Below are 22,094 nucleotides of genomic sequence, written 5' to 3' on the forward strand. Positions count from 1 at the left end.
GTTATTTCAATTTTTTGGCTTTCCGATTTTTCAATAACTCGATTTTTGGAATTTTGGATTCTTCGACCTTTCGATTTTGCAATTTTCAAATATTTTAATTTCTCGTTTTGTCGACTTTTCGATATCTCGATTTTTCGACTTAAATTTTTCAATTTCTCGATTTTTGGTGTTTTCTATTTTCGATTTTACAATTTTCAAATATTTGAATTTCCCGATTTTTCAACTTTTATATAATATTTCGAATTTTGAATTGATCGACTTTTCGATATCTGGGCTTTTCAATTTCTCGATTCTCCAATTTTTTTCGATTCGGTTTAACGACTTTTCGAATTTTGATATCTTGATTTTTCGACTTTCCAATTTTTCAATACATCAATTTTTGGAATTTTGAATTCTTCGACCTTTTGATTTTTGGTGTTTTCGATTTTGGAATTTTCAGATATTTTAATTTCTTGATTTTTCGACTTCTCTATATCGCGATTTTCGATATATTTCGACTTTCCGATTTTTCAACTTTTCCATATCTCGATTTTCTGGGTTTTTAAATTTTCAATTTCTCGATTTTTCAATCCGAAGTTCCCGTTTGGATTTTTGACCTTTCAATTTGTGGCATTTTCGATTTTTTTGACTTTCAAATATTTCAATCTCACTATTTTTCGACTTCGATCTTTAAGAACCTTAACAAAACATTGCGTCTATTTTTGGAAAAAAAAAACTGCAAAAATAATATTCCTGAAGAATCAACTTTAAGAAAGATTGGGGACACTCCATTTTTTGCTATTTTATTTATTTAGTTACTTTACTGTGGTGACCAAATTTGAATTAAAATTTCGCGCTGAAAAAAAAACAATAAAAAAATCGTTAAACATGGCAACCATGTGCACGTTAGCGCTTTTGGGTAGTGTGTAGTTCTGCTTGAAATTTTAGGTAATCGTAACGACGCCGCCGCCACAGTTTTCACACGCGCAGAATTTTTGACCGACGCTAACACGTGTAAATTTGATTCATTGTTTGGAAATTCACAGTTCATGTTAGGAGTTTAATCGTTAACTAGTTCTAACACGATTAACAATCAGGAATTTGCTTAGATAAATACTGCTAGGAGATTTCATAAAACTCGCTTAGAATAACGTTTCTGGATGCCAATACTCAAGTGTTACATTATAACACTTCTTAATTCTTCACACAAGATTGCTAATAGTTCATTTACGGCAGTTAAATTAACCCAACGTTGCCCCACTGTGAAAAAAGACCGTAGAAAAGTGCAATATGGCGAATTTAAATGTTGTTTATTGCTCTTTTGAAACTTTAGCACTTGTTCAGTCATAGTTAAATATCAGTCATAGAAATTGAACATTTAAATGGAACCGAGGTTAAATAACACAGAAACACGTGGTGGAAGCGGGGTGCGCGGTTCCTAGTCGAGCTGGCGGAATTTATCGTCCCACCGTCCTGAGTACGAGAATGAAATCGACATTTTATTAATATAACTTTATTGAAAAATGGCTTAAACATCAAAACTTTCAAAAATATAGCAGTAAATATTTAGTACTTGTATTTAAAATCAACTTTTAGCAAATACTTGACGTTGACCTGTGCCACATCGTATACAATGTATTCATTATACAGCAAAGCTGAACCCTTGTTATTGTCGGTCACTCCTTTACCCAGAGGCACTTCAACCCCGTTGAGATTTTTCGCCGCACTCGGATCTGGTTCAGTCCGCCCCAAACCTTTAGTACTGTGCTTACCTTTGGGTAACTTCTCTACATACTCAGCTTGGGTTCTTTCATACATCTGTGAAACCAAAGTCACAATACAACGTCACAGCCACGCCCACTATACTTACATTTCCTAAGGCCACATCGCACAGCAGTAACAAACCAGTGGGATTGGTGGGTCCAGTGCAGCAATAATTCGCCGACTTCGACACCATATCCGCAAAATAAATACCCTTCCCGAACATGTAACCCGTGACGGGTGCCTCCGGGGGCGCAATGCGCAGCCCCTGGGCCAAAATCCCCGCAAAGTTGGTAGTTCGAGAGCCGTGCCACAACAACTTGTGGTTGTGGAGCTTCTTGAACGGTTTGAACCGTTTCTCTTCGCCTTGACGTTTGACCGTGAAGACGTCTTTAATGTCGAGGGTGTAGCTACTATGGGTTTCGGCGTGGGTGTTCTTGACGTAGTCTTGAATGAGACTGAACTCCTCGGCCTCTTTATCCAACACCTCGATTTCGGTATTGAGCTGCTTGTAGTAGCCGTCGACGTTTTTCTCCGAACCGCTGGACTTCATCAAGTTGTAGGCGATTTCGAGCTCCAATAAGCTGTCCAGCATGTCGATTTTTTGCTACCAATAAACGCGTCACTAGAGAGACAAGTTGTAACTTTACACTCACCTTAATGACTTCTGTGTCACGTAATACAGGAGGATCATCAATCCCGAACGAGTGCGGTATAAAAGTATAGAACCTATTTGTGGCATCAATGATTCTATTTTCAGCCCCATTGTTATCAACAAGTTGCTGCAGCTCAGTCAAAACGCTATAAGCATTCTGGATTTGCTTCTTGCTCAACTTCCCTAACGGCATTTTCTCCGTATCGAGTTCAAACTCCAACATAACCTTCTGCATAGCGTTCACATCGAAAATCAACCTCATCAAATCTTGCACAGGAACTGGTAACAAAGATGTCGAGTCGGTCATGTCCAACGACTTCACCTGCTCGTCGTCGCCGTAGTCCACGTCGACGGGGTAAAACAGGCCCGGGACTTTCTGGAAGTTGTGGTGGTCTTCCCACATGTTCCCGGTTTTCTCTTCATACAGCTGACAGAACGCGGTTTTCGCGTCATGCAGCGAGTGGAAGTTCTCTAGTTTGTTGCCGCCGATGGTGGTGCCGATGCGCCCCCACGACCTGAACACCCAGAATTTTTGCGCCCGGTCGGATTTCAGGAGTTGTAGTTTGTAGTAGCTGTTCTTTTTGGATTGGATGTCGGTTTTGCTCAGCACGACTGTGTATTTGTCGGAGTTGTGGGTGTAGACGTGGGCTTCGTGTTCGAGGCCGGAGTCTGGATCGACGGCGGTTCCCCCTTTGAGGGTTAGTTTTACCTTGCTGGGCATGGAGCTGGTGTAGATGCTGCCGGATTTCGATTTGCCGGATTTGCTGGTGGAAGGTTCGGGGGGCAGGCGGGTTTTTGGCTGCAAAAATATACACCGGGTGTCTCAAAATTTTTTTGTCGTAGATAAATTTAGTGACAAATAGTTTCAAATGGAACTGAGGAGAAAAAATGAAACGTCGCGAGCTGATTTGGAAAAAATTGTGTTTATGGTGGCGGATCAAGATTTTCGAAATATTCGATTTGGAAGTCAAATTTTATTCATTTGCATTGCACGATTCTGGCAAAAAACTAGGAATTTTCAAAGAAATGAAGTCGATTATAACTTCATGAGGTCGAAATCTACAAAAAAATCTCATTTGGTAATAATTTTCGAAAATGCTCAAAAAGGGAAAAATTTCATTGAAACGTTGAGTTTTTGGAAAAAATTGACTAAAAACTCATTAAAAAAAATAAATAAAACGGAAATAGATTTTCACAAGGTGAATCGAAAAATATTGGATGTCATGATCCTGAACCAAGTTTTTTGAAATATTTGGTTCAAAAGTCAAATTTTAGAAAAATTCTCAAAATTGCAATATTTCACTTTCTTCACGATTTTGAGAAAAAAAAAACCTACCAATTTTGAAAGAAATGAAGTCGATAATAACTTCATAAGCTCGAAATCTACAAAAAAATCTCGTTTGGGTAATTTTCGAAAATACTCAAAAAGTCAAAAATTTCATTGAAAAGTTGAACTTTTGGAAAAATTCCTTAAAAATTCACTAAAAAATCACGAATATAGATTTGATGAGCTGAATCGAAAAATTTAAGGTGTTGATGATTTTGGACCAAAAATTTTTGGAAACTAAAAAAATTGCCGTATTTCATTTTCACGATTCTGGGAAAAAATTAGGAATTTTCAAAGAAATGAAGCCGATAATAATTTCACGAGGTCGAAATCTACAAAAACTGTTTGATAATTTTCGAAAATGCCAAAAATAAAAGAGAAAAATTTCATTGGAATTGAGCTTTTGGAAAAAATTGTCTAAAAACTCACAAAAAAAAAAAACAGATTAAATTGAGGAAGTGAATCGAAAAATATTGGATGTTATGATCCTGAACCAAGATTTTTGAAATATTTGGTTTAAAAGTCAAATTTTTGGAAAAATGCTCAAAATTGCCATATTTCATTTCGACGAATTTGAGAAAATACTAGGAATTTTCGAAAAAATGGAACCGGTAATAATTTCATGAAGTCGAAATCTACAAAAAAATGTTAGGTAATTTTTGAAGATGCTCAAAAAAAGTAAAAATTTCATTGAAAAGTGGAGCTTTTGGAAAAATTAACTAGAAATTAAAAAAAAAAAATCACGGATATAGATCTTTACGAGGTGAAATCGAAAAATATAGGGTGTCGATGATCCCGGACCACGATTTTTGAAAATTCAGTGTGAAAGTCAACTTTTGAGGCACAATTCTAAAAATATCCATATTTCATTTTCTTCACGATTTTGGAAAAAAAAAACTAGCAATTTTCAGAGAAATGAAGTCGATAATAACTTCATGAGCTCAAAAAAAAACCTCAAAAATTTCAATGAAAAGTTGAGCTTTTAGAAAAATTGTCTAAAAATTCACAAAAAATAATCACGGATATAGACCTTGATGAGCTGAATCGAAAAATATAAGGTGTTGATGATCCTGGAACACGATTTATGAAATACTCGGTTTGAAAGTCAAATTTTTGGGAAAATTCTAAAATTTGCCATATTATTTTTGGGAAAGGCTAAGAATTTTTGACAAAACGTTGCCAAAAATAACCCCATGAAGTCGAAATTTACGAAAAATCTCGTTGGGTTATTTCGAAAATGTTCGAAAAAAGTTAAAAATTTCATTGAAAAGTTGAGCTTTTGGAAAAAATTGAGTAAAAATTCACAAAAAAATCGCTAGCTATATCGAAAAATATAGGGTGTTGATGATCCTGGACCAAGATTTTTTAAATATTCGGTTTGAAAGTCAAAGTTTTGGAAAAATCCTAAAAATTGCCAGGTTTCATTTTGACGAATCTGAGAAAAAAACTAGGAATTTTCAAAGAAATGAAGACAATAATTTCATGAGGTCAAAATCTACAATTAAAGCTATTAACTTTATATAAAAAGGTAAAATAATAACATAAGGAAAAGGAAACATAATTCACCCCAACAATCTACCCATAAAAACAACAAGTAAAATTAAACCTCTTATTCCCTTAAGTATATGCTGGGTCAAAGAAGGATGTATTAATATTTCGGTCAGTAAGAAGTATCGTAATGGCACCTGCTAGTAAGAAATATACAAAAATAAGCTTCTAACTTAATAAAAAGCATTAACATAAAATATCGTTCGGTAATTTTCGAAGATGCTCAAAAAAGTAAAAAAATTTCACTGAAAAGTTGAGCTAAATGAATTAGAGAATTACTTAGGAAGGTCGAAATCTACAAAAAAATGTTCGGTAATTTAATTGAAAAATTGAGCTTTAGAAAAAATTGTCTAAAAGTCCAGAAAAAAAATCTGGATATAGATGTTGACGTATTGAATCGAAAAACATAGCAGTTGATGATTTCGGACTAAGATTTTTCAAATATTCGGCTTGCAAATGAAATATTTTGAAAATCCTAAAAATTGCCATCTTATTTTGGGGAAAGGCTAAGAATATTCGAAAAATTGTAGCCAAAAATAACTTCATGAAGTCGAAATTTATGAAAAATCTCGATTTTTTCGAAATGTTCGAAAAACGTAAAAAACTTCATTGAAAATTTGGGCTTTGGAAAGTTGTCTAAAAATTCACAAAAAAATCACAAATATAAATTTTGAGGAGCTGAATCGAAAAATAGTGTTGATGATCTCAGAGCAAGATTTTTTAAATATTCGGTTTGAAACTCAAATTTTTGGAAAAATTTTAAAAATTGCCATATATCATTTTGACGAATCTGAGAAAAAACTAGGAATTTTCAAAGAAATGAAGCCGATAATAATTTTAAGAGGTCGAAATCTACAAATAAATCATGTTCAGTGATTTTCGAAGATCCTCAACAAAGTCCAAAATTTCAATGAAAGAAAAGCTGAGCTTTTGAAAGTTGCCTAAAAATTTTGATGAGCTGATGTGAAAAAGTAAAAATGTGTGTTTATTGTCGTGGATTAAGAGTTTCGAAATTTTTGATTGAAAGTCAAATTTCTTGAAAATTGTAAAAATTGACTAATTTTATTTTGGAGATTCTGGTAAGAATGGGAATTTTCGGAGAAATGAATCCGAAAATTACGTCGGAAGGTCGAAATCTCAAAAAAATCTCGTTAAGTAGTTTGTGAAGATGCCCGAAAAGTCAAAAATTTCATTGAAAAATTGAGCTCTTGGAAAAGTTGCCCAAAAATCCACAAAAAAAAACCTGGATATAGATCTTGACGAACTGAATCAAAAAACATGGCGTGTTGATGATATCGGATAAGATTTTTGAAATTTTCGGTTTGAAAGTAAAATGTTTTACAAATTATAAAAACTGACACATTATTTCAGAAATTTTGAGAAAGATAAGAAATTTCCAAAGAAATGAAGTCGGAATCTACAAAAGAATTTCGTTGGGTAAAAATCTAAAATTTCATTTGAACTTTTGCAAAAGTTTCTAAAAATCACAGAAAATCTCAATATGATGTGAAAAAATAAAATTGCGTGTTTATGGTCACAGATTAAGATGTTGGAAATATTTGGTTGAAAGTTAAAATTTTTTGAAAATTTAAAAAATTGACACATTTTATTTTGGAAATTCTGGAGGTGTAAGAATTTTCGAAGAAATGAAGATGAAAATAACTTCATGAAGTCAAAATTTACGAAAAAAAAAAATATCGTTTGGTAATTTTCGAAGATGCTCAACAAAATTAAAAAATTTCTATGAAAAGTTGAGCTTTTGAAAAAAAAAGCCAAAAAATTCACAAAAAAATCACGAATATGAGCTGAATTGAAAAATAGAGGGTTTTGATGATGACCAAAATTTTTGAAATATTCGGTTTGAATGTCAATTTTTTGGAAAAATTCTAAAAATTGCCAATTTCATTTTCACGAATGTGAAAAAAAACTAGTAATTTTCAAAAAAATGGAGCCAAAAAAAATTACAAAAAAATCTTGTTAGGTATTTTTCGAACATGCTAATAAAAAACTCAAAAATTTCAAAAAGTTGAGCTTTTGGAAAAATTGCCTAAAAATTCACAAAAAAAAAATCACGGATATAGATCTTGACAAGCTGAATCGAAAAATATAGGGCGTTGATTATCTCGGATCAAGATTTTGGAAATATTCGATTTGAAAGTCAAATTTTTGGAAAAATTCTAAACATTGCCATTTTTCATTTGGACGAATCTGAGAAAAAACCACGGGTTTTCAAAAAAATGAAGCCGATAATAATTTCATGAGGGCGAAATCTACAAAAAATATCGTGAGGTAATTTTCAAAGATGCTCAAAAAAAGTAAAAATTTTCATTGAAAAGTTGAGCTTTTGGAAAAAATGGTCTAAAAATGCACAAAAAAAAAACACGGATATAGATCTCGACGAACTGAATTGAAAAATATAGTGTCGATGATCCTGGACCAAGATTTTTGAAAAATTCGGTTTGAAAGTCAAATTTTTGGAAAAATTCTAAAAATTGCCATATTTCATTTTGACGAATCTGAGAAAAAACTAGGAATTTTCAAAGAAATGAAGGCGATAATAATTTTATGAGGTTGAAATCTACAAAAAAATCTTGTTGGTTCATTTTCGAAAATAGCCACAAAAAGTCAAAAATTTCATTGAAAAGTTGAGCTTTTGGAAAAATTGCCTAAAAAAAAAAATAACAAAAAATTGCGGATATAGATATTGACAAGTTAAATCGAAAAATATAGGGTATTGATGATTTTGGACCAAGATTTTTGAAATATTCGGTTTGAAAATCAAATTTTTGAAAACTTGAAAAAAACTGCCGTATTTCATTTTCACGATTCCAAAAAAAACTAGGAATTTTCAAAGAAATGAAGCCGATAATAATTTCATGAGGTCGAAATCTAAAAAAAAAATCTCGCTCGGTAATTTAACAAAAAATTTTAACGAAAAGTTGAGCTTTTGAAAAAATTGTCTAAAAATTCACAAAAAATTACGTATATGTAGATTTTGACGGGCTGATGAAAAAGTAAAAATGTGTGTTTTTGGTCGCGGATTAAGATTTTCGAAATATTGTTGAAAGTCAAATTTCTTGAAAATTCTAAAAATTAACACATTTTGTTTTAGAGTCTTGTAAGAGTGGGAATTTTTGAAGAAATGAAGCCAAAAATAACTTCAGGAGGTCGAAATCTACCAACGAAACTACTCGAAAAAAGTCAAAAATTTCATTGAAAAATTAAACTTTTAGAAAAATTGCCGAAAAATCCACAAAAAAATCACGGATGTAGATCTTGGCGACCTGAAATGAAAAACTTTGCGTATTGATGACCTAGAACCAAGATTTTTTAAATACTCCGGTTGAAAGTCAAATATTTTGAAAATTTGGAAAAATTGCCACATCTCATTTTAGCGATTTTGGGAAATTTTCAAAGAAATAAAGCCGAAAATAACTTCAGGTCGAAACTTACACACAAAAAAATAAAATCGTAAGTAAGTTTTGAAGATGTTTGAAGAAAGTAAAAAATTTCATAAGAGAGCAATTTCCTAATTCTTTTGGAAAAGTAGCTTTGAATCCCACAAAAAATCACGGATATAGATTTCGACGAGTTGATGTGGAGAAAAGCCTCTTTATGACCGTGGGTTAAGATTTTCGACATATTGGGCTGAAAGTTAAATTTCTTGAAAATGATAAAGTTGACACATTTTCTTTTGGAGATTCTGGAAAAAATAACAATTTTCGAAGAAATGCAGCCGATAATAATTTTATGAGGTCGAAATGAACAAAAAAAAAAAAAAAAATCGTTTGGTAATTTTCGAAAATACTCGAAAATTTCAATGAAAACTTGAGCTTTTGAAAAATTGCCCAAAAATTCACAAAAAAAATATCACATACATGTATAGATCTTGACGACATGAATCGAAAACTACAGGGTCTTGATGATCGCGGACCAAGATTTTTTTAAATATTCGGTTTGAAAGTCAAAATTTTGGAAAAATTCTAAAAACTGCGAAATTTCATTTTGACGAATCTGAGAAAAATCTAGAAACTTTCAAAGAAATGGGATCGATAATAATATCATGAGGTCGAAATCTACAAAAAAAAATTGTTCAGTAATTTTCGAGGATGCTCAAAAAAGTAAAAAATTTCAATAAAAACGTGGGGTTTTGAAAAAGTTGTCTAAAAATTCACAAAAAAATTACGTATATAAATTTTGACGGGCTGAATCGAAAAAAATACCGTGTTGATGACCCGGAGCAAGATTTTTGAAATATTTGAAAGTATATTGAAAATTAAAAAAACTGACACATTATTTTGGAGATTTTTGGGGAAAACTTAGAAATTTTCAAAGAAATGAAGCTGAAAATAACTTCGGGAAGTCGAAATCTACGAAAAAATCTAGTTTGGTAATTTTTGAAAATGATAGAAAAAGTCAAAAATTTCATTGAAAAATTGAGACATTGAAAAAATTGCCTAAAATTCCACAAAAAAATCACGAATGTACATCTTGACGACCTGAATAGAAAAACTTGGCATACTGATGATCCAGAACCAAGATTTTTGAAATACTCGGGTAGAAAGTCAAATATTTTGAAAATTGTCACATTTCATTTTAGCGATTTTAGGGAATTTTCAAAGAAATGAAGCCGAAAATAACTTGATAAGGCCGAAGTCAAAATCTACAAAAAAATCTCGTTAGGTTCGAAGACACTCGAAGAAAATCAAAAATTTCATTGAAAAATGAACTTTTGTAAAGGTTGCCCAAAATACTGAGTAAAAACTCGGATGTAGACCTTGATCATTGATTTGAAAAAAATTCGGTGTTGATCATTGAGGTTCAAGATTTTCAAAATATTCGGTTTTGAAAATTGTAAAAATTTACAATTTATGTTGGCGACTCTGGAAAAAGACAGAATTTTCGAAGAAATGAAGCCGATAATAATTTTATGAGGTCGAAATGAACAAAAAAAAAAATCGTTTGGTAATTTTCGAAAACACTCGAAAATTCCAATGAAAAGTTGAGCTTTTGAAAAATTGCCCAAAAATTCAGAAAAACAAAAATCACATATGTATAGATCTTGACGACATGAATCGAAAAATATAAGGTCTTGATGATCGCCGACCAAGATTTTTTTAAATATTCGGTTTGAAAGACAAATTTTTGGAAAAATTCTCAAAATTGGCAAATTTCATTTTGACGAAACTGAGAAAAAATTAGAAACTTTCAAAGAAATGGGATCGATAATAATATCATGAGGTCGAAATCTACAAAAAAAATTTGTTCAGTAATTTTCGAGGATGCTCAAAAATGTAAAAAATTTCAATAAAAATGTGGGGTTTTGGAAAAGTTGTCTAAAAATTCACAAAAAAATTACGTATATAAATTTTGACGGGATGAATCGAAAAAAATACCGTGTTGATGACCCGGAGCAAGATTTTTCAAATATTTGAAAGTATATTGAAAATTAAAAAAATTGACACATTATTTTGGAGATTTTTGGCGAAAACTTAGAAATTTTCAAAGAAATGAAGCTGAAAATAACTTCGGGAAGTCGAAATCTACGAAAAAATGTCGTTTGGTAATTTTTGAAAAGATAGAAAAAGTCAAAAATTTCACTGAAAAATTGAGACATTGAAAAAATTGCCTAAAATTCCACAAAAAATCACGAATGTACATCTTGACGACCTGAATAGAAAAACTTTGCATATTGATGATCCAGAACTTTTTATTTGAAATATTCGTTTTGAAAGTAAAATATGTATTATGAAAATTCGGAAAATTTCCACATTTCATTTTAGAGATTTAAGGGAAAGGCTAAGAATTTTCAAAAAAATGAAACCGAAAATAAATGTCGTTAGGTAATTTTCGAAAATGCTAAAACAAGTCAAAAATTTCATTAATAAATTGAGCTTTTGGAAAAATTGCCTAAAAAAATCACAAAAAAAAAAATTCTCGGATGTAGATCTTGACGAGTTGAATCGAAAAATATAGGGTGTTGCGGATCCCGGACCACGATTTTTGAAAATTCAGGTTGAAACTCAAATTTTGGAGACATATTCTAAAAATTGCCACATTGTATTTTCTTCACAAAAAAACTAGGAATTTTCAAAAAAACGAAGTTAATAAAAAACTTCATGAGGCCCAAGTCTACAAAAAAATCTCGTTAATTTTCCAAGATGCCCAAGTCAAAAATGTCAATGAAAAGTTGAGCTTTTGGAAGTTGGTTAAAAATTGACAAAAAAAAATCACGCTGATGTGAAAAACTAAAAATGTGTTTTTGGTCGCGGATCAAGATTTTCGAAATATTTTGTTGAAAGTCAAATTTCTTGAATATTCTAAACATTGACACATCTACAAAAAAAATCTTGTTAAGTAATTTCTAAAGATGCCCGAAAAGTCAAAAATTTCATTAAAAAATTGAGCTTTTGGAAAAGTTGCCGAAAAATCCACAAAAAAAACCTGGACGAACTGAATCGAAAAATATAGCATGTTGATGATTTCTGACCAAGATTTTTTTTTTCGGTTTGAATAAAAATTTTTTGGAAAAATTCTCATATTTCATTTTGACGAATGTGAGAAAAAAAATTTCCGATATTTTTCGAAAATGCTAAAAAGAGTCAAAAACTTCATTTAAAAGTTGAGCTTTTGGAAAAAAATTGCCTAAAAATGCACAAAAAAACACGGATATAGATTTTGACGGGCTGAATCGAAAAATATAGGGTCTTGATGATTCCGAACCAAGATTTTTTAAACATTTGGTTTGAAAATCAATTTTTTTTGGAAAAATACTAAAATTGCCATATTTCATTTTCACGAATCTGAGAAAAAACTTAATGAAGCTGATAATAATTTCAGGACGTCGAAATCTACACAAATCTCGTTCGGTAATTTTCGAAAATGCTCAAAAAAAGTCAAAATTTTCATTGAAAAGTTGAGCTTTTGAAAAAATTGACTAAAAATTCACAAAAAAATCATGAATGCAAATCTCGATGATCTGATGTGAAAAAGTAAAAACGTGTGTTTATAGTCGCGGATTGAGATTTTCGAAATATGTATTTGGTTGAATGTCAAAATTTTGAAAATTATAAAAATTCACACATTTTAATTTGGAGATTCTTTAAAGAGTCGGAATTTTCGAAAAAATGAAATAACTTCAAGAGATCAAAATCTACGAAAATCGAAGATGTTCGAAACAGTACAAAATTTCATTGAAAAGTTGCTTAAAAATTCACAAAAAAATCGCGAATCGAAAGAAAAATAGCGTTAATAATCCCGAACCAAGATTTTTGAAATATTCGGTTTGAAAGCAAATATTTTGAAAATTCTGAAAACATTTGATTTTGTAAATTTTTGGGAAAGGCTAAAAATTTTCAAAAAAAGAATCCGAAAATAACTTAATGAGGTCGAAATCTAAAAACAAATTTCCTTTGGTAATTTTTAAAGATACTCCAAAAAACAAAAATTTCACTGAAAAATTTAGTTTTTGGAAAAGTTGTCTAAAAATCCGCAAAAAATCTGGACGTGTCGATGTAAAAAAATATGTGTTTATGCTCAAGGATTAGAATTTTCGAAATATTCGGTTGAAAGTCAAATTTTTTGCTAATTCTAAAAATTGGCACATTCTATTTTGGAGATACTTGAAAAAGTTTGAGAAAACACTAGAAATTTTTGAAGAAATGAAGCCAAAAATAACTTCAGGAGGTCGAAATCTACAAACGAAACTACTCGAAAAAAATTAAAAATTTAATTGAAAAATGAACTTTTGGCAAGGTTGTCCAAAATACTGGGGAAAAAACACGGGTGTAGATTTCGATCCGCTGATTTGAAAAAAAAATCGATGTTCAAGATTTTCAAAATATTCGGTTTGAAAGTAAATTTTTTGAAAATCCTAAAAATTGCCACATGGCCACTAGGAAACTAAAACTAGGAATTTTCAAAGAAATGGAGCCGATAATTTCATAAGGTCGAAATCTACAAAAAAAATCTCGCTGGGTAATTTTCGAAAATGCTCAAAAAAACTCAAAATTTTCAATGAAAAGTTGAATTTTTGAAAAAATTGATTAAAAATTCACAAAAAAATCACGTATATGTATAGATCTTGACGAGCTGATTCGAAAAATATAGGGTCTTGATAATCCCGGGCCAGGATTTTTGAAATATTCGGTTTGGAAGTCAAATTTTTGGAAAAATTCTAAAAATTGCCATATTTCATTTTGACCAATTTGAGAAAACACTAGGAATTTTCGAAGAAATGAAGCCGACAATAATTACATGAGCTCGAAATCTACAAAAAAATCTCATTTGGTATTTTAAAATACTCAAAAAAATCAAATATTTAATTGAAAAGTTGAACTACTGGAAAAATTGCTTAAACATTCTCAAAAAAATCACGGATATAGATCTTGATGATCTAAATTAAAAAATATATTTTGCAATATTTGGTGTGAAAGTCAAATTTTTGGAAAAATTCTCAAAATTGCCATATTTCATTTCCTTCGCGACTTTAGGAAAAAAAAGGGCAATTTTCAAAGAAATGAAGTTGATAACAACTTCAAGAGAGCGAAATCTACAAAAAATCTCATTGGGTAATTTTCGAAAATACTCAAAAAGTCAAAAATTTCATTGAAAAGTTGGCTTTTGGAAAAAATTGTCTAAAGATACACACAAAAAAAAAACACGGATATAGATCTTGAATCGAAAAAGATAGGGTGTTGATGACCCTGGACCAATATTTTGACATATTCGGTTTGAAAGTCAAGTTTTTGGAAAAATTCTAAAAATTGCCGTATTAAATTTTGACGAATCTGAGATAAAACCTGAAATTTTCAAAGAAATGATAATTTCACAAGGTCGAAATCTACAAAAGAATCTCGTTAGGTAATTTTCCAAGATGCCAAAGTCAAAAATGTCAATGAAAAGTTGAGCTTTTGGAAGTTGGTTAAAAATGGACAAAAAAAATCACAAAACAAACATTTTGTTGAAAGTCAAATTTCTTGAAAATTCTAAAAATTGACACATTTTATTTTGGACATTCTGGTAAGAATGGGAATTTTCGAAGAAATGAAGCCGAAAATTACTTCGGAAGGTCGAAATATAGAACAAAAAATCCTTTGGTAATTTTCGAAGATGCTCGAAAAGTCAAAAATTTCATTGAAAAATCGAGCTTTTGGAAAAGTTGCCTAAAAACATCATTTCGGTCCAAGGTTTTTGAAATAAATCAAATATTTTGAAAATTCTAAAAGTTGTCATATTATTTTGGGGAAAAACCAAGGATGTTGGAAAAAATGTACCCAAAAAATAATTTCATGAAATCGAAATTTACGAAAAATCCCGCTGGGTAATTTTCGAAGATGTTCGAAAAATAAAAAATGTCATTGAAAAGCTTCGGAAAAGTTGCCTAAAAATCCTCAAAAAATCACGGATATAGATCTCGATAAACTGATGAAAAAGTAAAATGTGTGTTTTTGGTCGCGGATTAGGATCTTCGAAATATTTTGTTGAAAGTCAAATTTCTTGAAAATTCTAAAAGTTGGCACAGTTTCTTTTGGAGATTCTGGAAAAAATAAAACTTTCGAAGAAATGAAGCCGATAATAATTTTAGAGCTCGAAACGAACAAAAAAAAAAATTCGTTTGGTAATTTTCGAAAATACTCAAAAAAGTCAAAAACTGAGCTTTTGAAAATTGCCCAAAAATTCACAAAAAAAAAAAACACATGTATAGATCTTGACGACATGAATCGAAAAATATAAGGTCTTGATGATCGCGGACCAAGATTTTTTTTTAAATATTCGGTTTGAAAGTCAAAATTTTGGAAAAATTCTAAAAACTGCGAAATTTCATTTTGACGAATCTGAGAAAAAACTAGAAACTTTCAAAGAAATGGGATCGATAATAATTTCATGAGGTCGAAATCTACAAAAAAAAATTGTTCAGTAATTTTCGAGGATGCTCAAAAATTATATATATATTGGTAGCTGAATCAAAAATTTTAGGGTGTTGATGATCCCGGACCACGATTTTTGAAAATTCAGCGTGAAAGTTAAATTTTGGGGCAAAAATCTAAAAATTACCATCTTTCATTTTCTTCACGATTTTGAATAAAAAAAAAAAACTAGCAATTTTCAAAGATATGAAAAAAAAAAAATCCTAAAAAATGACAATAAAAAATCGCGGATATAGACCTTGACCAGCTGCATCGAAAAATATAGGGTGTTGATCTCCAATCACGATTTTTGAAAATTCGAGTTGAAAGTCAAATTTTGGGGAAGAATTCTAAAAATTGACATATTTTCACGATTCTGGGAAAAAACTAGGAATTTTCAAAGAAATGAAGCCGATAATAATTTCATGAGGTCGATATACGAAAAAATGTCGTTGGGTAATTTTCTAAAATGTTAAAAAAAAGTTAAAAATTTCAATGAAAAGTTGAACTTTTGAAAAAAGTGACTAAAAATCCTCAAAAAAATCACGTATGTGTATAGATCTTGATGAGCTGATTTGAAAAATATAGGGTCTTCATAATCCCGAACTACTTTTTAAATATAAAATTCTCAAAATTGTAATATTTCATTTCGGCGAATTTGAGAAAACACTAGGAATTTTCGAAGAAATGAAGCCGATAATAACTACAAAAAAAGTAAAAATTCCATTGAAAAGTTGAGCTTTTGGAAAAATTGGCTAAAAATTCACGGATATAGATCCTGACGAGCTGAATCGAAAAATATAGGGTTGATGATCTCGGACCACGATTTTTGAAAATTCAGTGTGAAAATCTAATTTTGGGGCAAAATTCTAAAATTTGCCATATTTCATTTTCTTCACGATATTGAAAAAAAAACTAGCAATTTTCAAAGAAATGAAAGCTCGAAATCTACAAAAAAATCTCTTTGGCTAATTTTCGCAAATACTCAAAAAGTCCAAAAATTCATTGAAAAATTTTGCTTCTGGAAAAAAATCCTAAAAATTGAAAACAAAAATCGCAAACAGACCTTGACGAGCTGAATCGAAAAATATAGGGTGTTGTTCTCGAACCACGATTTTTGAAAATTCGACTTGAAACTCAAATTTTGGGGAAAAATTTTAAAAATTTTCAAAAAAATGAAGCCATGAGGTCGAAATTTACAAAAAAATCTGGGTAATTTTCGAAAATGCTCAAAGTCAAATATTTCATTGAAAAGTTGAGCTTTTGGAAAAATTGCTTAAAAATTCTCAAAAAAATCACGGATAGCCGAATCGAATAATTTAGGGTATTGATGATTCTGGACCAAGATTTTTTAAATATTCGGTTTGAAAGTCAAATATTTGGAAAAATTCTAAAAATTGCTATACTTCATTTTGACGAATCTGAGAAAAAACTTTAAATTTTCAAAGAAATGGAACCGATAATAATTTCACGAGGTCGAAATCTACAAAAAAATCTCGTTGGGTAATTTTCGAAAACGCTAAAAAAAAGTCAAAAATTTCATTAACTTGAGCTTTTGGAAAAATTGCCTAAGAAATTACAAAAAAAAACACGCCGATATAGATCTTAACAAGTTGGATCGAAAAATACATATAGGGTGTTGCAGATCCCAGACCACGATTTTTGAAAATTCAGGTTGAAACTCAAATTTTCAAATTTTGGGGAGAAATTCTAAAAATTGCCATATTGCATTTTCTTCACAAAAAAACTAGGAATTTTCAAAAAAACGAAGTTAATAAAAACACCTTCATTTTCCAAGATGCCCAAGTCAAAAATGTCAATGAAAAGTTGAGCTTTTGGAAGTTGGTTAAAAATCCACAAAAAAATCACGGATATAGATCTCGATAAGCTGATGTGAAAAAGTAAAAATGTGTTTTTTCGTCGCGCATCAAGATTTTCGAAATATTTTGTTGAAAGTCAAATTTCTTGAAAATTCTAAAAATTGCCACATTTTATTTTAGAGTTCTAGTAAGAATGGGAATTTTCGAAGAAATGAAGCCGAAAATTACTTCGGAAGGTCGAAATATACAAAAAAAATTCGTCAGGTAATTTTCGAAGATGCTCGAAAAGTCAAAAATTTCAATAAAAAATCGAGCTTTTGGAAAAGTTGCCTAAAAGTCCACAAAAAAAAACGAGCTGAAACAAAAAACATGATTTCGGCCCAAAATTCTAAAAGTTGTCACAGTATTTTGGGGAAAAACCAAGAATTTTGTAAAAAATGTACCCAAAAAATAATTTCATGAAATCGAAATTTACGAAAAATCCCGCTGGGTAATTTTCGAAGATGTTCGAAAAATCAAAAATTTCATTGAAAAGTTTCGGAGAAGTTGCCTAAAAATCCACAAAAAATTACGGATACAGATCTCGACAAGCTGATGAAAAAGTAAAAATGTGTGTTTTTGGTCGCGGATTAAGATTTTCGAAATATTGTTGAAAGTCAAATTTCTTGAAAATTCTAAAAATTAACACATTTTGTTTTAGAGTCTTGTAAGAGTGGGAATTTTTGAAGAAATGAAGCCAAAAATAACTTCAGGAGGTCGAAATCTACCAACGAAACTACTCGAAAAAAGTCAAAAAAGTCAAAAATTTCATTGAAAAATTAAACTTTTAGAAAAATTGCCGAAAAATCCACAAAAAAATCACGGATGTAGATCTTGACAACCTGAAATGAAAAATTTTGCGTATTGATGATTCAGAAACAAGATTTTTTAAATACTCGGGTTGAAAGTCAAATATTTTGAAAATTTGATAAATTGTCACGTTTCATTTTAGTGATTTTGAGGAATTTTCAAAGAAATGAAGTCGAAAATAACTTCATGCTTGAAAAAAATCAAAAATTTCATTGAAAAATGAACTTTTGGAAAGGCTGCCCAAAATACTGGAGAAAAAACACGGATGGAGATTTCGATCAGCTGATTTGAAAAAAATTCGGTGTTGATCATTGAGGTTCAACATTTTCAAAATATAATCGGTTTGAAAGTAAATTTTTTGAAAATTCTAAAAATTGACAATTTCTTTAGGTAATTTAGGAAAATGTTGAAAAAAGGCAAAAAATTCATTAAAAAGTTGAGCTTTTGAAAAAAATTGGCCAAAAATTTACAAAAAATTCACGGATATTCATCTTGACGAGTTGAATCGAAAAATATAGGGTGTTAATGATCCCGGACCAAACCAAAAACTGAGCTTTTGAAAAAAATTGGCCAAAAATTTACAAAAAATTCACGGATATTCATCTTGACGAGTTGAATCGAAAAATATAGGGTGTTAATGATCCCGGACCAAACCAAAAACTGGATTTTTGAAAAATCGGTTTGAAAGTCAAATTTTGGGGAAACATTCTAAAAATTGCACAATTTTCGGGGATGCCAAAAAAGTAAAAATTTCAATAAAAATGTGGGGTTTTGGAAAAGTTGTCTAAAAATTCACAAAAAAATCACGTATATAAATTTTGACGGCTTGAATCGAAAAACAGCGTGTTGATGACCTGGACCAAGATTTTTGAAATATTTGAAAGTATACTGAAAATTCAAACAATTGACACATTATTTTGGGGATTTTTGGGGAAAGCTTAAAAATTTTCAAAGAAATGAAGCCGAAAATAACTCCAGGAGGCCGAGGTTGAAAACAAAACAACAAAAGAAATCTCGTCGGATAATTTTCGAAAACACTCAAAAAAAGTCAAAAATTTCATTGAAAAATTGAGCTTTTGGAAAAATCGTCTAAAAATTCACAAAAAATCACAGATAGAGATCTTGACGAGCTGATTCTAAAAATAAAAATTCGCCAAAAATTCTAGATCGATTTCAACTAGATATAAATAAATAAAGTTGCACAAAAAAAAAAAACTTTAATTTGACTACTCACATCTGAACCCCAATCACAAATCGACTTCGCGACCACCAACTCCGGAATTTTCCCGACGTGCTGCGGCGCTTCATCCACAAACTCCTCCGGAACGACATGAACTTGATTATCCTGAACAGTCTGCATCCGGGCCCCCATTTTTTCAACGTCGGCTTCCGACGCAAACACCGCCATCACCGTCCCACTGATCTTAGTGGTCACTTTACCCCCCAATTTAGCGATCTGCTTCTTCAACTCCTCTTTAGAGCGCTTGGGCTGGCCCAAAATCACAAACTCCATATTGTAGAGCGCTGGTGCTTGCCTAGCCACTTTTGGTCTGAAAAAAAAAAAAAAAATTAGACTGTTTGAAACATACTCAGACTTAAACTTACTGCCCGTTTTCCTCCTCTTTTTTCACCTCCAGAGACGGCGGCGCCTTTTTCACCACCCGATCTCTCGCCACAAATTTATATTTTTTCAAAAACGGATACTCTTTGGCGAGATTTGACGGGACTTGGAAGGGTGTTCTCTCTGGTTGTACCACAAGTGTGTTACAAGTGGTGAATTCTGTCAAATGTCCGCGACACCTATAGCCAAACTTTTCAAAAACAAACTGCCCGTTTGTGCATTCTTTGCATGGAAGGAGAGCCCCGAAAGTCATAACATCCGCCAGCCTATCCAAGATCTACGAAAAACACACACATTATTTAAAATCAAACCACGCCAAACACTGACCCTATCTTGACCAGCAGGAACGTCTTGGTCGTTGTATTGCAGCAATTCCGTCAACTCGTTCTTAGTTAAATTCTTCTCCAGCTGATCCCTATACTTATACATAATTTTGTTCTGTTCAGAGTACAACTTTGACTCTTTCTCTGTAAACTCATCACCTGAATTTTCGCTTTTCAATTTTTTAACAGGAACCTCCTCTTGCTTGATTGGCCTACAAACCTCCATCAAAACACAAAAAACACAACTGCGCGATTATTTACGGCAATTCTTTCTTAGCGTCCGCCTGGTCAGCTTTATTCAGTAATTTAAACCCAGGCAAGGCCTCCGCGGACTCAAAATAACCCAGTTCTGACCGCAATTTCGCAAAACAGGAAAGATGGTGCCACATGTCTTGGCCCCCATACTTCATGCCTACTTCAGTCTCGAAATCTTTTTTTGAAATTCTCACCTGCAAAACTCGTTGTACAAATCGACGTAACTGCGCAATTTTTGTTACCTCGTCTTTTAGTATTTTCTGCTCACACCCCCTACACGTGGCCCTACCGGACTTGGCGTACTCGATTTTGAAGTCCTTAAGGGCCGCCTTTTTCGCCGCAACCGCAGTGGCGTCTCGTTTTTTGCCTTTGGCTTTGGTGTCTGGTACAATTACAGCTGCCCCTCCTGAGCCTGTGAAATTTATTGTAGGTTATGTGGACACACTAAGGGGTTAGTACCTATTTTGTCTTTGATTTTTTTTTGGTCTTCTAGTCGTAGGGCTTCAAAGTGCTGTATGTCGTCGACGGATTTGGGGCGCTGTTTACTGAAGAAACACATGTGGTGGTACCAGTTAGGGGTTTTGCCGTCGAAAACTGGTGACTGAAGTATAAATAAACAAAAATAGGGGTGATTTACACCATGTTACGCAATCATAACACAAAACAAACGATTTCATTATTTACAACAATCGTTACCTGGACCATGACGGCAAGCCGGAGTGTTCCTTGCCCAATTGTCGATTTACACCCCCGACAACTTGAACGTCCACTTTTCGCATATTCTGCACGGTAAGGGAAGTCCATTTTGACCCTCTTCAACCCCCAATTCTTGCTTTAATGCAACAAATAGCGCGATTTTCTTCAATAAAACCACCAACAACCGCCAATACACGCAATGCCGGGAAAATACTCAAGTTACCAACCACACGCCACCAAAGATACTAAAAATTGAAACCGTTTGTGGTACAGAGGGGGCCGTTAATAATGACCTTGCCATGATCGAGAATTCGGAACTCCCAAATTTAAAAAATCGAAACTGAGAAATCGAAAAATCAAAAGATCAAGAAATCGTGGAGTCGAAAAGTCGAACAATTGAGAAACCAAAATTGGCGAAAATCGAAAATCGAAAAGTTAAAAATTGAACAATTTATAAATTGAGAAATTGACAATCAAAATATCGAAAAATCCAAATCTCGATAAATCCAGAAAAATTCGAAAAATTGAAAAATTCGTTCGTCTTGATCCATCGTTCAGAAATTTTGTGCATTTTTACGCAACTTTTCCAATATTCAAATTTTCAGTACGAAATTTCCAACATTTTTTGACCATTTTCGAAAATTCCAGGAATTTGTATTTAGATTTTAACCTCCAGAGGCAATTTTCAGCTTCATTTCTTTGAAAATTCTTAACATTTTCCAGAATCGCCAAAAGAACGGAATTTTTTATTTTTTCTTTAAATTTTGACTTTGAATGGGAATTTTATTTTCCGAAATTTTAATTCTAGGTCATCAACCAACTGTGTTTCGATTCAGTTCGTCGAGATCTATCGTTCAGAAATGTTTGGGGATTTTCAGGAAAACTTTTTCAAAATCCAAATTTCCCTACGAAATTTTCAACCTTTTTTGACTATGTTCGAAAATGACTGGGGTTCTTTCTTAGATTTTAACCTCCATAAGATATTTTCAGCTTCATTTCTTTGAAAATTCCTAAAATTTTCTAGAATAGCTAAATGAATTTACCGACTTTTAAAATTATTTCAAAAAATTTGTCTTTGAAAGTGAATTTTTAGAATATCTTAATCCCAGGTCATCAACCCACAATGTTTTTGATTCTGTTCGTCTTGATCCATCGTTTAGAAATTTTGTGCATTTTTAGGCAACTTTTCCAATATTCAAATTTCAGTACGAAATTTCCAACAATTTTTGACCATTTTCGAAAATTCCAGGAATTTGTTTTTAGATTTTAACCTCCACAGGCAATTTTCAGCTTCATTTCTTTGAAAATTCTTAACATTTTCCAGAATCGCCAAAAGAACGGAATTTTTTATT

General features: G+C 31.7%; 1 protein-coding gene across 1 annotated transcript; it reads right to left on the bottom strand.

Annotated features, from left to right (window-relative positions):
• Nucleotides 1-1,476: 1,476 nt before the first annotated feature.
• LOC135131258 (poly [ADP-ribose] polymerase-like) lies at nucleotides 1,477-20,961 on the bottom strand. Its single transcript, XM_064058919.1, has 10 exons — nucleotides 20,743-20,961; nucleotides 20,506-20,647; nucleotides 20,289-20,458; nucleotides 20,053-20,240; nucleotides 19,796-20,003; nucleotides 19,453-19,745; nucleotides 19,082-19,397; nucleotides 2,397-3,194; nucleotides 1,850-2,347; nucleotides 1,477-1,797 (listed from the first exon to the last, which is right to left on the bottom strand). Exons 1-10 carry the CDS (start codon nucleotides 20,848-20,850, stop codon nucleotides 1,546-1,548), a joined length of 2,973 nt encoding a protein of 990 aa, XP_063914989.1. The 5' UTR covers nucleotides 20,851-20,961; the 3' UTR covers nucleotides 1,477-1,545.
• Between the last annotated feature and the right edge of the window lie 1,133 nt (nucleotides 20,962-22,094).

This window comes from Zophobas morio, unplaced genomic scaffold (genome assembly GCF_036711695.1).
Source record: "Zophobas morio isolate AGI-343-1 ecotype UQ-CSIRO unplaced genomic scaffold, CSIRO_AGI_Zmor_V1 ptg000020l, whole genome shotgun sequence".
Taxonomy (NCBI): domain Eukaryota; kingdom Metazoa; phylum Arthropoda; class Insecta; order Coleoptera; family Tenebrionidae; genus Zophobas; species Zophobas morio.